The 18,218-nt window shown below is 36.3% G+C and overlaps 2 protein-coding genes across 2 annotated transcripts; both read left to right on the forward strand.

The window, feature by feature from the left end:
- The first annotated feature begins 1,627 nt into the window (after positions 1–1,627).
- On the forward strand, positions 1,628–3,110 carry LOC132613270 (uncharacterized). The gene is made up of 2 exons (XM_060327296.1): positions 1,628–1,695; positions 2,661–3,110. Exons 1-2 carry the CDS (start codon positions 1,693–1,695, stop codon positions 3,108–3,110), a joined length of 453 nt encoding a protein of 150 aa, XP_060183279.1. The 5' UTR covers positions 1,628–1,692.
- Positions 3,111–14,587: 11,477 nt separating this feature from the next.
- On the forward strand, positions 14,588–15,584 carry LOC132613271 (uncharacterized). Its single transcript, XM_060327297.1, has 3 exons — positions 14,588–14,603; positions 14,685–14,783; positions 15,199–15,584. The coding sequence occupies exons 1-3, from the start codon at positions 14,588–14,590 to the stop codon at positions 15,582–15,584; spliced, it is 501 nt and encodes a 166-aa protein (XP_060183280.1).
- The last annotated feature ends 2,634 nt before the right edge of the window (positions 15,585–18,218 follow it).

The raw sequence follows: 18,218 nt of genomic DNA on the forward strand, positions 1-18,218 counted from the left end.
TAAATACCAGTTTTGTAATTGTTAATGAAATCCTCATGCATTCATCGATAAGTTTATGTTATGAGATTTAGCTTATGCTCAAGCTTAGATTAGTATGAGATTGAGTATTGCCTAATGTTTCAGCCCGTTTTACTTCTTCCTTGAGCATTTTAGTTCCAAAAACATGAAATTATATATTACTATGAGTGACTTTCTTTGTTCTCTAAGCATGTTAGAGTTATACAAATGTTAATCGCTATATAGATTTTTATCAAGTTATGCTTAAAATTTCCAATTTAAGCATATTTCCACTTTGAGTTTCCAGAAACAAATGTCGCTCTCTTGATGTATTCACTAGCTTGCCTTTCTTTAAGTTAGTTCCCTTGTTTCCTTTATGTCTCATGAACCAAAAGTTCATTTTTGTGTATAATTCTCCAGTAAGCATAAAGAGATTTTGGCTTAGTTGACTCGTTCCAATTCATTTGTGTTAGTTTTTTTTCCTAGTTCATGCATCAGTTTGCTCTTTAGTTTATTAAAGTTTGCTTAGGGAGCTGTGATAATTCAACCAATAGCTTACCCCCTTGTTAAGCGAATGTTGGTGTTTGATTCACTGTTCTTATCTACTACATCAGTTTCGTATGTTAATTGGTACATGAGGAGTAATGAAAACCATGGAAACTTTTTCACTATTTTATGGCATGTGTGAACTCTTTGATAATTTCCTCTCTTTCTGTTTGTATACCTTTTCTTATATAAGTCCTAGAACTTGTTTGTAGTAAGAGCTTTTCTTTCTTTATATTCAAAGAGACCTTAGTCTTAAAATGGGATAATCTGCCATGATTTAGAATCTTAGTCTCTTTCAGATCTTAGTTTTAAACTTTGGCTAAAGTTGTTTGGAAGAATTTCGTTTTGAATTATGACTGTATCCACTTCAAGTTATTTTAAGTGCATTGATTGACCTAGACTTGTGTGTTTTGCTAGAAGAAAAAAAATCATTCATTTGTTCTTAAAAAAAATGAAGTTACTATTTTGATCAAATAAAAAGTTACTCTGTATTCATGTCCTTAAATTTTCCCTAAATATCCACAGTGATGGCTTAGTTTAAATGTGCAGTGCATCTTTTCCTTGTTGTTTAGTAACCTTGCTTACCAAAATGCATATTCTTTTGAAAGACTTTGCCCTTATGTTTATAATAACCTGAGATAGGGACTTGACTCAAATATTCAGTTTTGAAAAAAAAAAAACCATGCATCAGGACATGCTGTAAGTTGAGCATAAATCTATCTTTCATAGATTTAAGTTGATCCTATGGTTTTTCAAACTCTTGATTTGAGCATGATCTTTAAAAGGGTGGACTGTCCAATTTAAACTATAACTCTTTTAAGGTGGATTCTTTGTTCGTTAAGACGAAGGGGCTGTACGTTTCATTTGTGACGGATAAAGATTTTTGGAGAAGGCCAGGTTTCTTATGGATAAAGATTTTTGGAGAGGGAACAGGTTTCTACCTTCTCGCTCACAAAAATTTTAAAAGCCAATACGGTAAGGAACTGAAAGAGAGGAGGCATAGGCAAGTCTTCAGAGATGTTTGCCTTCAAGTTAACATTTTTGGGATGAATAAAAGCTAACCATCAAAAGTTTTACTAAATGCAGATCATTCAGCAAGTCGTTAGTCAAGTGAAGTTTTAATTTATCAACCATGTGCCTCAGTCATCAATGGTATGTTCACTTGTTATTAATTTAATTCCTCACTGATACATACATAGTTTAATTTTTCAACCATGTGCCTCAGCCAAATTCATTTTACTCTAGCTTCAAAACCTAATCAGATCATGTTTAAATGATAGGTATATAAATGTGATGGAGAAATGATCACCAACTATTTGGAACAAAGAATGTCAGCATTCCTTTCATTTAGCTATAGAATACTGGTTGAACAAATCAGACATATTCAATCCACCAGGAAAATATGTAGTATCAGACTATCAGGACATAGTCACATAGCAGAAACAATATATTTTCCACATTTGGCACTCTTGACTCCAATTTTGCAGCAATCCTTATTTCTGCAGAGTCTTTTTTTTTTTAATCCTTGTGTTCCCCTGCTGACTCGCATGCAGCAACAAGTGCTGCATTTATGCAACCTTGTGCCTGTTAGTCTGTATAACTTGTACACCAACATCAACCAAACCAAGTCCGCCAAGTGACAACACTAGCCTGTTCCTGTGATGCAGTCGAACCTGCTGCTAGTTGCCCTATTCAAACTCCCATAGCTGTTACTCCTTGTGTAATAATGCTGAAATTGAATCCTTTGAGTCCTGCTATTGATGTTGGTCAATTTACTTTTGCTTGATATAAACAGTCTACTAGACAGGAAGAACTGAAAAGTAGTATCAGTAGTGACTTAAATCAGTAGGAAATAGCCTGAAATTGTCCTTCTATTTGTTGTTTAGGAACTCTAATTGTCTTTTTTTCATGTTCTGTTACTTGACTATGAGACAGTGTATATGATCATTTATATCCAAGTTGTATGAAACTCTTTTTTGTTGGTCATCATGAGACTTCAATTCCAACGAAAAATGGATAAATATCTGCTCTCTTATCTTTGGAATTCATTTCTCTTTTTATTTGGTAAAATTGAATGGTTAGTATTCTTGATGTTTTAATTTCACTAATTATTACAGGAAATATATCAAGAAATATTACGGGAAAAATCACAGTCTCAGTCTGATATTGATCAATGTGAAGCATATTATGAAGCTGCTGGGGGAACAAGGAAGAGAAGAATATATGGTCTTGGATCTCAAGCACAAAGTTACTATGGGCCGAATCTTTGCTTCAATTTTGGCTTTAATGCTTCAGCATCAGCAGCACCTTCAACTTCTCAATCAGCACCTACAGAAAATATAAAGGAGTTAGTGATGCGATTGATTCCTACACTGACTGATCGCTTGCTTCCTTTATTTATTGAGAAGGCACGCGGAGTGATTTCTTCACCATCAGATCATCCAAATACTCCTATCGACAAACCATCAGTTGTGACACCCATAGTGCCTCCTCCTACTACTGCTAACATTGACGATGTTGATCCTTTAGTTTCTGATGATGATCGTAGTCCTTCACCCATGCATTAGTTTTTTATGTTATCTGCTTTTGTTGGAAATAACAAAATTATGCACTAACAATACATGATGGATGTGTGGGTTCTTTTGGTAGTTGATAGCTTGGTGTTGTCGGTGTTTTGGACTTAACGATTACGATTTCGCTATCTATTTTGATTTTTTTTTTATAAATATTATTTTATGTGAATGTCAGTTATTTTTAAGGGTATTTATTAATTTGTATTTAGTATGTTTCAACAGGTGTATTTAAAAAAAAATCAGAAGAAAAATATTTGTGACAGATTTGCGATGGATTTTGGTCGTTGCTAGAGGGAAAACAGTAGGCTACAAACTGCGACAAACATTGTATTGTCGCTAAATGCAGGCACAAATAATTCAATATTTTGTGACGGATTAGCGACAATGGTTTTCGTCGCTAATTTACTAAAACGACGAATATGAAATTAGTCACGGAATTCATAACAATAGCAACAAAATATTCCGTTGCTATAATGTGGAACGGATATCATACGTCGCTACTCTGTCGGTAATTTTGCTACGGATTTCATTTTTCCATCGCTAATAGGTTAGCAACGCGAAAAATCGTAACAGACGATATTCCGTCGCTAATCCGTCACAACAGATGTTTAGCAACTAGATATTTGCTGATTAGCGACGGAATACGTCCGTCACTAAACGCTATTTTTTTTGTAGTGGTACAGAGTTGGAAAGAAAGACGACAAGTAACGTATAATCGAAGACTTAAAAAAAAAGGGACATAGTGAATCTCGACGTCCCCATGAACTAGTGATTCCAGGACACCGTTAGTCACAAAAGACAGAGGGATGGAAAGACGAAAAAGAAGGCATCAAAATTGGATACCCTTATAGGTATTCTAGTTAAATACGAGAGTGTAAGTAGCAAGAAGATGGACAGGCCAGACTATACAATGACGGAATCACGGCCTTAAGAAGAAAGTGAAGGGCGGTAGGTAATTATCGTAGATGAGGGTACTCAAAGACTGTTGGCGTATAAGGAGCCCCTTAAAAAGGGGGGGGGGGGACATATTATATTAGACTTAAAAGGAATCGCAACATTTTCAGGCTCCAGAGGGGGAAAATTTATTAGCTCGGGGCCAGAGTTCGAAACATATCGGCACATCAGAAGGATACCTGAAAAAAGTAGAAATGAATTGAAAATAAGTATACCATGAGACAGACATAAGGATAAAGGAGTAGCCTATAGCCACACTGGATCGTCAAGTGAAGATTGCGTACCAAAGACGTGGCTTCTGTTAGGGTATTGTGACGAAACAATAACAAAGAAGGGAGGATCTAGAAAGAACAAGGATAAGTTAGCGCAGTGGATTAGAAAACCCATGACGTGGAATGAGGACTCGTGTAAAGAACCAGGAGTTCGATTATAAGGGGAATAGGGTAAAAGATAAGGAATGGGCATGAAGAAAAAAACAACTATAAGAGGGACCCCCCGAAGTGTTATAAGACCCCATAAGATCAGTTGAACATTCGAGGACGAATGTTCTAAAGGGGGGAGGATGTTATAGCCCGTATTTTGTACGTTCGGATAATTCAAGATAATTGCGAGAAGTTAACGACAAGACTATGTTCAAAAGTTAATTTAATATACAAGTTGTTTATTAGTAAGGAAATATTGAGAAAGGATAAGGGTAAAAAGGGAAATTCAGAAGAAGGTTCATGGTAATATTGTGGAAGGCTAAGGGCAAAATGGGAATTTCACAACAACAATTCAAGAAGGTTCATGAGGAACCTCTTGGCCGTGTGGTGTGTGGGTGTGGCCCCCACCCCAAGTCTTGGCCAATTGACTCAAGCCAAGGGTGGGGACATGTGGCCACCCTTACAAGGCAAGACAAAAACATTTCATCTTCCAACTTCGGAAACATGAAGAAAAAAATGAAGGGTGTTCGGCCATGGCATGGACGAACCTAGTCCATGGAAATTGATCATGAAAAAAATATTTTCTTCTAGAATTCCAAGCAATTGAGAGGTCCTTATTAACATGGAGTGGTTGTTGGAGCAATCAAACCATTCATTTGTGCAAGTTTATAACCCTAGCCAAGTTAAGAAGTGGAGTGAGAAAGGTATGTATTCAATCTTCTTTTACATGTGTTATAGATGATTTATGTATGTTGAAGTATGTAGGAATGAATGAAATTCATGAAAGTATGTGTGTGTAAGTTGTGGCCGAATATGGAGGTGTGTTGTGTAAGAGTGATGAATTGATTTTATTTAGTATTTTGATTGTTGTAGTTGTGGATTTCATGAAGAAAATGAAGGTTTGATAACCTGAAATGAAGTTGTGATCATTGTGGGATTATTGAAAAAATTAATATGACACTAGCATGGTTTCTTGTGTTTGTGAAGATAAAGTTGTCAACGTGTGGTTGTAGATATAATGCATGGATTTAGAGGTGAGAAATGTGTTGATTTTATTGAGTTTGGAAGATTGTAAGTTGGTTGTTGTGATTGAATTGAATATAAGTAAAATGTTGTCGAATTATGTAAAAGAAGTCACTAACGTTAAAATGTATTTTGAATTGATTGATGAAGTTGTTAATGTGTAGATTGTTGGTGAAGTTCATGAATTTGGAAGAAAGCAATGTGTTGTTGTTGTCCTTATTAAGTTTGGAAGATTTCGGGTTATTGTTGATAATGTGGCCGAGTGGAATTATCGGATTATTGTTGATAAATTGCCCGAGTTGCATTCTCGGGGATAGTTGTATTTACAGGGGAAATGCTGCCGAAATTTCGGCAGATTATAAATGAATTTGTTTGAAAGATTAAGACAAGTATATGACGATGATTCTAATGATTTTGTCGATTCTCTTGAATGTAGACTAGCAAGCTTGGACGAATAAGGGTAGCTAATAGGACGTGGAGCAGTTATGTAAGGCTTACCCTTTCTTTCATTTGGCATGATCCTTATGAAACGAGCAGATGACGTATATGTATGATTTCAAAGAAATTCCTATTCTTAGAGCCACTAGGATGGCTAATATTCTTGACTTCCATAAGCTATTTCTTATGGTTTTGATGCGTATCTATGATGTCCGAAGATCTATTTGATATGTTTCTGAATGGCATTCGAGAGATAATTGATATGACTAATGTCTCGATTTTCAAATGATAGCACGTTTGATTATTCCATTGAGTCTTTGATATATTTTGATACGTACATATGGTTCCAAAAGCTCTATTTGATTTGATCCATAGCAATATTCGAAAGGTACCTAACATGATTGTTGCTTTGATTTTCCAAAAATGGCTTTGAAACGTTCGTAGAAGGTTCTGTACTAAAATGTCCATAACTTTTTCATACTAACTCGGTTTGACTCGAAACATGTTTATGATCCTCAAGTGTCGATTTGCGTACCTATCTATTGAGTCTTGATTTATATGCATATAGTTTCTCACTACTCTGCTCGTGCACGCCGCAATATGTCTTTCACCGAGTCCCGGGCCGGGTATGTTATCGTGCGCACTCCACTGCATTGTTCACCGAGTCCCTCACTAGAAGGTCGGGTACGGTATATGTATATGATGACATGATGAGATGATGAAGTGTTATGGCGGCCAGGAGGGCATATGATGATTTGATTCACCGAGTCCCTCACTAGAGGGCCGGGTACGGTATGTATATGATATATGATGTTCACATGCATGATTTTATCCACCGAGTTTAATGGGCCGGGTACGGCATGATTTTATTCACCGAGTCCCTCACTAGAGGGCCGGGTACGGTATATATGTATATATATATGCATGTATGATGATATGACAGTATGATGACATGATTTTATCCACCGAGTCCCATAACGGGCCGGGTACGGTATGTGATAATGATATACATGATTTATGTTTTAAAGGCAAGAGTTTTGCTATTCTGGACATTGTACATGTTTTTGCACTCCTTATATCAGTTATGATTCTTTTACTGTGATTCTTGCCTTACATTCTCAGTACATTTTCCGTACTGACCCCCTTTTCTTCGGGGGTTGCGTTTCATTCCGCGCAGGTACACCCAGATGAATAGAAGCCATTATAGAAGATGTTCCAGCGGCGTTGGCAAGCTCCATTTGCTCCTGGAGAGTTGCCGGGTCAGAGTATTATGCTATGATGTCTTGGTCGAAGTTAGAGACTTTGCAGACAGAGTCGTGGGTATAGGATGTTAGTCTTGTAAGCGGCTCCACCAGCCGATGTGTCGTTATAGATTATGTTACAGATTCATTATGATTACAGATTCTACCTGATTTGAGCACGATGAAAAGAAAGTTTCTGAAAGCTTTATTATGTATTTCATCCTTATTTGATTTAAAAGTCCAAAGAGAATATGTGTGTACTAAGGGTCAGAGGGTTCGCTCGGCCCTAAATAAGGGTCGGGTGCCCATCACACCCTAGCGAGATTAGGGTGTGACAAAGTGGTATCAGAGCAGGTTGTCCTAGGGGTTGTCTGCAAAGTCGTGTCCAGTAGAGTCCTGTTTATGGGTGTGAAGCCGGCTACATTTATAAACAGGAGGCTACAGGGCATCTAGGGATTGTTGACCTTCTTTCTGTCTTAGATCGTGCGATAGATCCAAGTCATAGGGAATGAGATTCCTTATATAAGTCTTACATACGACGGAAGAAGGTGAGTAATGATATGGAAAGTCATAAAGGTAAGTCTTGATATATTTGTTCTGTTACCTAAAACTGGAAGCTCTGGATGGCTGGAATGTGTCATATAGTTGTTTGCTCTGTGAGGCATTGTTGGTATTTGATGCGTGCAGATTTTGAATAGTAAGGATTGCAAAGGAGATTCTGCCAGAATTGTTCAAAAATCAGGTCATTTAGTTAGGTACACCTAACAGGAAGAAGCGTGGAAAGGAAATATCGTAAATAGACAATAAGTGGGATGTGATATTTTAGAGGAGTTATGGATTTGGGTATGGCGTGAAAAATAATTGTGAGAAAGACGATTAGCAGTCTGAAGGATTAAAATGTCGGATGTAACACTTAGCAGGAGCAAGGTCTGTTGGAGGATTCAGAAAGTCGACAATCAGTTTTGCAGTAGATTATTATTTAAGGATGGTGAGTGGAAATCTGAACAGGATGATACCCGAAGTATTCATAAGTAACGGCGACGAAGGTATATTCGTTACCATTGGGAATCTGGAAGTCCAGGACAGGAAGTAGTCATACATACAGGTGGAAGGTGAACACTGGGAATTGAAAAGGGTAAAATAGTAATTGTAAAGGGAAGGACGTGTTACGAAAATGTCTCGAAATCTGTAAGACTTCGACTTGCTCCAGATCATGTAATGAAGGTCATGCGGAGAGGTAGATGTGATTATATCAGCATTAATGCACCGGATTTCATCGAAGTTTCGAGGTTAAGCGTGCTAAGGTGAGAGAAATATTGGGATGGGTGACCCCCTGGGAAGTGTACTAGAAATCCTATAGATTTAGACATAAGAGACAAATAGGAAGCTAGAGTAGCCTAAGGGAAACTAGAGTATATGGGATGGTTGGAGACCATAAGAGGACGCGTAGGACGAGGCAGACTAGATTGGTGAAGAGACAGAAAGTGTATCATAGCTCTGGAAATTAGGATAGGCTTGAATAGCGTTTGGAAGTATTTTGTGGGCGAGTTGGCAGTAATTATATATATATATATATATATATATATATATATATATATATATATATATATATATATATGAATGCATATGATATCCTATATGTGATTATATTGACGGGCATGTGATGTGTGTCCCAGCAACCGGTGCTACGGTATGGAAGGCATCAATCGAGTAAGGGTACCGAAGTTCAAGTGACAGCAAAAAAAAAATGGTCAAGTGTTACAAGGTAAGTTGCTGTTAATTTCACTACAGGTTAAGATTTGAAAATTCTAACACAACAATATTTGGGAAAAAAAAAAGAGAGTGAGTAAATGAAAGGCAATGAGATCAAAATGTCGGAAAGAAGTGAAAAGTAAGAAACGACGGGCAAAGCGCGAGACTATTTGGATAAAAAATTCAAGGATAGGTACGTGAAAAGGGTAACGTATGGTAATATGGAACAAAAGAGGAGTGTATGAGGTTCGAGAACCAATTTCAATAAGTAGGGCTAAAGGAATAGTGACCACGACAAGGAATGTGAAGTAAGAGAAAGAATGATAAAGCCTTGTGACAATGGTAGGAGATTTAGGCCCTCGAAAGGTATATAAAGGAATAAATGTGCAGCCGCATTAATGTGATTGCCTCGGACATGGAAATGCTTTCCTGAAAGGATGACTTGGGAATAAGACGGATTTTCGCGTTTAAAGGAATATTTCACGAATTACAAAACCGATACGGCAAATAACAAGAGGAGAAAGGTGTTCGAGGAGGAAGGAACCTAAGGAAGGTTAAAGATGAAAGTAGAAAAAGTATACTAATGGGTTGGTTGAAGGAAGAGGAGAGCATTTAGGCGTAGGGCAAGTGGAAATCTTTAACCATAAGAGTAAGGAAGATACTTTAACGAGTTAGCAGTAGAAACCTGATTACGCATCGAGGAAAGAACAAGGACGATGGATCGACACCGTTGATTAGGAAATTAATGATATGGAATGAGAATTCGTGTGAGGTCTGAGAGATTTGATCTTGGAGGAAAGGGAATGAAATGCAAGGAACGTGCAGGGAGAGACCGCTCGGTCATAGCATTATAAATATGGACGCACAGCTGCAACACAAACGCGTAGTTAAGAAGAATTACGAGTAATTGAGCTAAATGGGTGAAAGGATTAGTTGTGGATAGAAGAGTATGGAAATGTTGGAGAAAAACTTATGGTAAGAAGTTTTCGATATGTCATGTACACTACTAAAAATCCAACGTTTAGTGAAGGAATATTAGCGACAGCCCATATTCTGTCGCTAATTAACGACGAATTAGCTACGGATTACTCATTTTGTCGCTAGAAAAGCAACTAAAATTTTATCTCATTATATAGCGACAGATTAGCAACGAAAACTGAGATTCGTCACTAATGATTAGCGCGAAATTTCGGCGCCTTAAATTTCACTACAGATTTAGCAACAAAAGAGGCGCGACAAATTTTATTTTTATGTAGCGACGGATTCAGCAACGAAAACTCCGTCGCTAGGCCTTTTAATTTTTCTAGAAAAAAATATATATTTGCAGCAACGGAAAAATTTGTTGCAATATTAATGATTAAAAGAAATCAATGCATTATTTAGCGACAGAATGTAAAATCCGTCGCTATTCCGTTGCTAAGTGTTAAAATAGAATATATAACCTAGGGTAAACATTTCAGTTCATTTCACTTCAAAACGCTCCCAACACAGATATAGAGAGAGAGTATGCGAAATTGCTAACATAGAGAGACAGAGCGCACAACAGAGATCAAAATAATGTGAATCTAGGGTTTCTATTGTGTTTTTCTCTTCTTCTGCTGCATCTTTTATCTAAAGGAAAGGTATGTTTTGATTTTTATATGTTTTATGGGCAGTTTCTTTCTTCTTTATCTCCTTCTTTGTGTTTTCTGACATTAAACCTATAATAGAAATTAAGAAATCTGTGTATTTTGCTTATTATCTAAAGGACAGAGTGTCTTTAAGTGTTTTTTTTGGCTAAAATCGAAGGTGGGTGTCTTGAAAACTGTTGGGTTTATAATTTATTTGAAGGTTAAGTGTTGCGAATCTCTATTTGGGCCAAAATCTGATGAAAATGGAAATTCGACCTTTGTTTGTGCTAAACCTTGTAGGATAATATTATTTGGTGGTTAAAGTTTGTTTTAATTCGTTGCATGTCGAAAAAAAGCTTGAAGAACTCAACATTCTTTATATTCTGTGATTTGAAATCAGTGTTAGTGAACTAGGTTTCTTACTCGATTGTTTTTGTTTCAGTTTCAGTTTTGTTTCAGTTTGTCATTTTATTTTAACTAAAAGGTGAATGATATGTTCTGTTTCACTAAGTTATTTCAGCTTGTTCTTCCATTTAGAGGTCATTCGGTTGTATTAATGATATGAAAACAGAACATTAATTTGATTGCTTTGTTTATGTCAACATTAATAGGAACATGAATAATCTAGAGCGTGATTGGATGTACGATAGGTTGGATGGCCGAGGGGGTATAAACTCTAGCTTTGTAACCGGTGTAGATAATTTTATCCAATTTGCACTTTCTCAATGAAATTACATGAGCGGTAACAAGGTTAGATGTCCATGTAAAAAATGTGTGCTGTGACGATGAAGTGGCCGCTTCAAATTGTGTGTAATTTGTGTGTTTTAACTCTCTTTTCGTTTTCGGCTCTGCTATTTCCTGATCATCTACCTTTGTTTGGTTGTTTGATTTCTGAGCTTCTTCATCAGAGGTGATGAGCAATCTGTTACCTCTAATTTCTGCACAATTATTGGGTCCTTTTCCGCTATAATTTCGATTCTCTTATTCTTCTTTGTAATTATAATCTTTCGCAAGTTTCTGCAGTTCGTTGGTGTTGAACGTCTTTTCTTTTTCCAGTTCGTTTGAAAAGGGTAGTTTTCCAAGGAAAAAGCAAATGTGATATGATTTCATCCTCCTGAGTACATAAAGGACAAACCTGGTTCTGTGCAATGCCTCATTTGAACAGTTTATCATTGGTGTACAGTTTTTCATTCAGTACTAGCCATAATGTGAAACTCCACCTTGGCAGTCCTAGGTTGTTGCATATAAGTCTCCACTCCAGTTTCTGAAAAATCACCTTGGAGTTTCATGATTCTGTTGTGGTGTTAATATCTTCACTTTCGTGATACTAGCTCCAGCTGAAGTTTGCTTTGTTCTTGCTTAGTGGTTGCTTTTGTTCTTCTGAGTTCTGACCTTGCTATAATGAGATTACCAGATTGTCTACTTGAATTGTTTCTCAACCATACATTCTTGCTTTACTTTTGGATTTGTCTTTGTTATTGCTCCTTTCTTACAATAGTAAGAACAAAATGTTCAGTTTTAAAAATAACTTGGACAAAATGTTTAGTTTTTTTTTTAAATCCGACAGACTTATCCTAATAAGTAATTCAAATGAAATCTGTACATTAAAAGATCAATCCTAAATGTGAAAGGGAAAAGATTACATTATTGAAGTTAGAACTTGACCGTCCTGTTTATGAAAATCCCTGCACCTAACGTTTGCACCTAAGAAATGTGATTCTCCTAAAATCACCTATTAATACCAGCAAAAACTTTGCATGTTTTCCTTTGGCGCACCATGCAGTAGTATCATCAAACAGCTAAGTCTATTCCCTTCTGTGGTCTATCTGATATTCATACTTCCCATCCAACAACTACTGCCTTCTTAGAGCACAATCCAAGTTTTTTCCAGTATGCTCAACTCGTTAGAAAATGTTTGTTTGGTTAAATACCAGTTTTGTAATTGTTAATGAAATCCTCATGCATTCATCGATAAGTTTATGTTATGAGATTTAGCTTATGCTCAAGCTTAGATTAGTATGAGATTGAGTATTGCCTAATGTTTCAGCCCGTTTTACTTCTTCCTTGAGCATTTTAGTTCCAAAAACTTGAAATTATATATTACAATGAGTGACTTTCTTTGTTCTCCAAGCACGTTAGAGTTATACAAATGTTAATCGCTATATAGATTTTTATCAAGTTATGCTTAAAATTTCCAGTTTAAGCATATTTCCACTTTGAGTTTCCAGAAACAAATGTTGCTCTCTTGATGTATTCACTAGCTTGCCTTTCTTAAAGTTAGTTCCCCTGTTTCCTTTATGTCTCATGAACCAAAAGTTCATTTTTGTGTATAATTCTCCAGTAAGCATAAAGAGATTTTGGCTTAGTTGACTCGTTCCAATTCATTTGTGTTAGTTTTTTTTCCTAGTTCATGCATCAGTTTGCTCTTTAGTTTATTAAAGTTTGCTTAGGCAGCTGTGATAATTCAACCAATAGCTTACCCCCTTGTTAAGCGAATGTTGGTGTTTGATTCACTGTTCTTATCTACTACATCAGTTTCGTATGTTAATTGGTACATGAGGAGTAATGAAAACCATGGAAACTTTTTCACTATTTTATGGCATATGTGAACTCTTTGATAATTTCCTCTCTTTCTGTTTGTATACCTTTTCTTATATAAGGCCTAGAACTTGTTTGGAGTAAGAGCTTTTCTTTCTTTATATTCAAAGAGACCTTAGTCTTAAAATGGGATAATCTGCCATGATTTAGGATCTTAGTCTCTTTCAGATCTTTGTTTTAAACTTTGGCTAAAGTTGTTTGGAAGAATTTCGTTTTGAATTATGACTGTATCCACTTCAAGTTATTTTAAGTGCATTGATTGACCTAGACTTGTGTGTTTTGCTAGAAGAAAAAAAATCATTCATTTGTTCTTAAAAAAAAATGAAGTTACTATTTTGATCAAATAAAAAGTTACTCTGTATTCATGTCCTTAAATTTTCCCTAAATATCCACAGTGATGGCTTAGTTTAAATGTGCAGTGCATCTTTTCCTTGTTGTTTAGTAACCTTGCTTACCAAAATGCATATTCTTTTGAAAGACTTTGCCCTTATGTTTATAATAACCTGAGATAGGGACTTGACACAAATATTCAGTTTTGAAAAAAAAAAACACGCATCAGGACATGCTGTAAGTTGAGCATAAATCTATCTTTCATAGATTTAAGTTGATCATATGGTTTTTCAAAATCTTGATTTGAGCATGATCTTTAAAAGGGTGGACTGTCCAATTTAAACTATAACTCTTTTAAGGTGGATTCTTTGTTCGTTAAGACGAAGGGGCTGTACGTTTCATTTGTGACGGATAAAGATTTTTGGAGAAGGCCAGGTTCTTATGGATAAAGATTTTTGGAGAGGGAACAGGTTTCTACCTTCTCGCTCACAAAAATTTTAAAAGCCAATATGGTAAGGAACTGAAAGAGAGGAGGCATAGGCAAGTCTTCAGAGATGTTTGCCTTCAAGTTAACATTTTTGGGATGAATAAAAGCTAACCATCAAAAGTTTTACTAAATGCAGATCATTCAGCAAGTCGTTAGTCAAGTGAAGTTTTAATTTATCAACCATGTGCCTCAGTCATCAATGGTATGTTCACTTGTTATTAATTTAATTCCTCACTGATACATACATAGTTTAATTTTTCAACCATGTGCCTCAGCCAAATTCATTTTACTCTAGCTTCAAAACCTAATCAGATCATGTTTAAATGATAGGTATATAAATGTGATGGAGAAATGATCACCAACTATTTGGAACAAAAAATGTCAGCATTCCTTTCATTTAGCTATAGAATACGGGTTGAACAAATAAGACATATTCAATCCGCCAGGAAAATATGTAGTATCAGACTATCAGGACATAGTCACATAGCAGAAACAATATATTTTTCACATTTGGCACTCTTGACTCCAATTTTGCAGCAATCCTTATTTCTGCAGTCTTTTTTTTTTAATCCTTGTGTTCCCCTGCTGACTCGCAGCAGCAACAAGTGCTGCATTTATGCAACCTTGTGCCTGTTAGTCTGTATAACTTGTACACCAACATCAACCAAACCAAGTCCGTAAAGTGACAACACTAGCCTGTTCCTGTGATGCAGTCGAACTTGCTGCTAGTTGCCCTATTCAAACTCCCATAGCTGTTACTCCTTGTGTAATAATGCTGAAATTGAATCCTTTGAGTCCTGCTATTGATGTTGGTCAATTTACCTTTGCTTGATATAAACAGTCTACTAGACAGGAAGAACTGAAAAGTAGTATCAGTAGTGACTTAAATAAGTAGGAAATAGCCTGAAATTGTCCTTCTATTTGTTGTTTAGGAACTCTAATTGTATTTTTTTCATGTTCTGTTACTTGACTATGAGACAGTGTATATGATCATTTATATCCAAGTTGTATGAAACTCTTTTTTGTTGGTCATCATGAGACTTCAATTCCAACGAAAAATGGATAAATATCTGCTCTCTTATCTTTGGAATTCATTTCTCTTTTTATTTGGTAAAATTGAATGGTTAGTATTCTTGATGTTTTAATTTCACTAATTATTACAGGAAAGATATCAAGAAATATTACGGGAAAAATCACAGTCTCAGTCTGATATTGATCAATGTGAAGCATATTATGAAGCTGCTGGGGGAACAAGGAAGAGAAGAATATATGGTCTTGGATCTCAAGCACAAAGTTACTATGGGCCGAATCTTTGCGTCAATTTTGGTTTTAATGCTTCAGCATCAGCAGCACCTTCAACTTCTCAATCAGCACCTACAGAAAATATGAAGGAGTTAGTGATGCGATTGATTCCTACACTGACTGATCGCTTGCTTCCTTTATTTATTGAGAAGGCACGCGGAGTGATTTCTTCACCATCAGATCATCCAAATACTCCTATCGACAAACCATCAGTTGTGACACCCATAGTGCCTCCTCCTACTACTGCTAACATTGACGATGTTGATCCTTTAGTTTCTGATGATGATCGTAGTCCTTCACCCATGCATTAGTTTTTTATGTTATCTGCTTTTGTTGGAAATAACAAAATTATGCACTAACAATACTTGATGGATGTGTGGGTTCTTTTGGTAGTTGATAGCTTGGTGTTGTCGGTGTTTTGGACTTAACGATTACGATTTCGCTATCTATTTTGATTTTTTTTATATAAATATTATTTTATGTGAATGTCAGTTATTTTTAAGGGTATTTATTAATTTGTATTTAGTATGTTTCAACAGGTGTATTTAAAAAAAATCAGAAGAAAAATATTTGTGACAGATTTGCGATGGATTTTGGTCGTTGCTAGAGGGAAAACAGTAGGCTACAAACTGCGACAAACATTGTATTGTCGCTAAATGCAGGCACAAATAATTCAATATTTTGTGACGGATTAGCGACAATGGTTTTCGTCGCTAATTTACTAAAACGACGAATATGAAATTAATCACGGAATTCATAACAATAGCAACAAAATATTCCGTTGCTATAATGTGGAACGGATCTCATACGTCGCTACTCTATCGCTAATTTTGCTACGGATTTCATTTTTCCGTCGCTAATAGGTTAGCAACGCGCAAAATCGTAACAGACGATATTCCGTCGCTAATCCGTCACAACACATGTTTAGCAACAGATATATGCTGATTAGCGACGGAATACGTCCGTCACTAAACGCTGTTTTTTTTGTAGTGGTACAGAGTTGGAAAGAAAGATGACAAGTAACGTATAATCGAAGACTTCAAAAAATAAAGGGACATAGCGAATCTCGACGTCCCTATGAAATAGTGAGTCCAGGACTCTGTTAGTCACAAAAGACAGAGGGATGGAAAGACGAAAAAGAAGGCATCAAAATTGGATACCCTTATAGGTATTCTAGTTAAATACGAGAGTGTAAGTAGCAAGAAGATGGACAGGCCAGACCATATAATGACGGAATCACGGCCTTAAGAAGAAAGTGAAGGGCGGTAGGTAATTATCGTAGATGAGGGTACTCAAAGACTGTTGGCGTATAAGGAGCCCCTTAAAAAGGGGGGGGGGGGGGGACATATTATATTAGACTTAAAAGGAATCACAACATATTCAGGCTCCAGAGGGGGAAAATTTATTAGCTCGGGGCCAGAGTTCTAAACATATCGGCACATCAGAAGGATACCTGAAAAAAGTAGAAACGAATTGAAAATAAGTATACCATGAGACAGACATAAGGATAAGGAGTAGCCTATAGCCACACTGGATCGTCAAGTGAAGATTGCGTACCAAAGACGTGGCTTCTGTTAGGGTATTGTGACGAAACAATAACAAAGAAGGGAGGATCTAGGAAGAACAAGGATAATGAGTTAGCGTAGTGGATTAGAAAACCCATGACGTGGAATGAGGACTCATGTAAAGAACCAGGAGTTCGATTATAAGGGGAATAGGGTAAAAGATAAGGAATGGGCATGAAGAAAAGAACAACTATAAGAGGGACCCCCCGAAGTGTTATAAGACCCCATAAGATCAGTTCAACATTCGAGGACGAATGTTCTAAAGGGGGGGGGAGGATGTTATAGCCTGTATTTTATACGTTCGGATAATTCAAGATAATTGCGAGAAGTTAGGAACAAGACTATGTTCAAAAGTTAATTTAATATACAAGTTGTTTATTAGTAAGGAAATATTGAGAAAGGATAAGGGTAAAAAGGGAAATTCACAAGAAGGTTCATGGTAATATTGTGGAAGGCTAGGGGCAAAATGGGAATTTCACAAAAAAAAATTCAAGAAGGTTCATGAGGAACCTCTTGGCCGTGTGGTGTGTGGGTGTGGCCCCCACCCCAAGTATTTTCCAATTGACTCAAGCCAAGGGTGGGGACATGTGGCCACCCTTACAAGGCAAGACAAAAACATTTCATCTTCCAACTTCGGAAACATGAAGAAAAAAAAGAAGGGTGTTCGGCCATGGCTTGGCCGAACCTAGTCCATGGAAATTGATCAAGAAAAAAATATTTTCTTCTAGAATTCCAAGCAATTGAGAGGTCCTTATTAACATGGAGTGGTTGTTGGAGCAATCAAACCATTCATTTGTGCAAGTTTATAACCCTAGCCAAGTTAAGAAGTGGAGTGAGAAAGGTATGTATTCAATCTTCTTTTACATGTGTTATAGATGATTTATGTATGTTGAAGTATGTAGGAATGAATGAAATTCATGAAAGTATGTGTGTGTAAGTTGTGGCCGAATATGGAGGTATGTTGTGTAAGAGTGATGAATTGATTTTATTTAGTATTTTGAATGTTGTAGTTGTGGATTTCATGATGAAAATGAAGGTTTGATAACCTGAAATGAAGTTGTGATCATTGTGGGATTATTGAAAAAATTAACATGACACTAGCATGGTTTCTTGTGTTTGTGAAGATAAAGTTGTCAACGTGTGGTTGTAGATATAATGCATGGATTTGGAGGTGAGAAATGTGTTGATTTTATTGAGTTTGGAAGATTGTAAGTTGGTTGTTGTGATTGAATTGAATATAAGTAAAATGTTGTCGAATTATGTAAAAGAAGTCACTAACGTTAGAATGTATTTTGAATTGATTGATGAAGTTGTTAATGTGTAGATTGTTGGTGAAGTTCATGAATTTGGAAGAAAGCAATGTGTTGTTGTTGTCCTTAT

Source organism: Lycium barbarum, chromosome 10 (genome assembly GCF_019175385.1).
Source record: "Lycium barbarum isolate Lr01 chromosome 10, ASM1917538v2, whole genome shotgun sequence".
NCBI classification, from domain to species: domain Eukaryota; kingdom Viridiplantae; phylum Streptophyta; class Magnoliopsida; order Solanales; family Solanaceae; genus Lycium; species Lycium barbarum.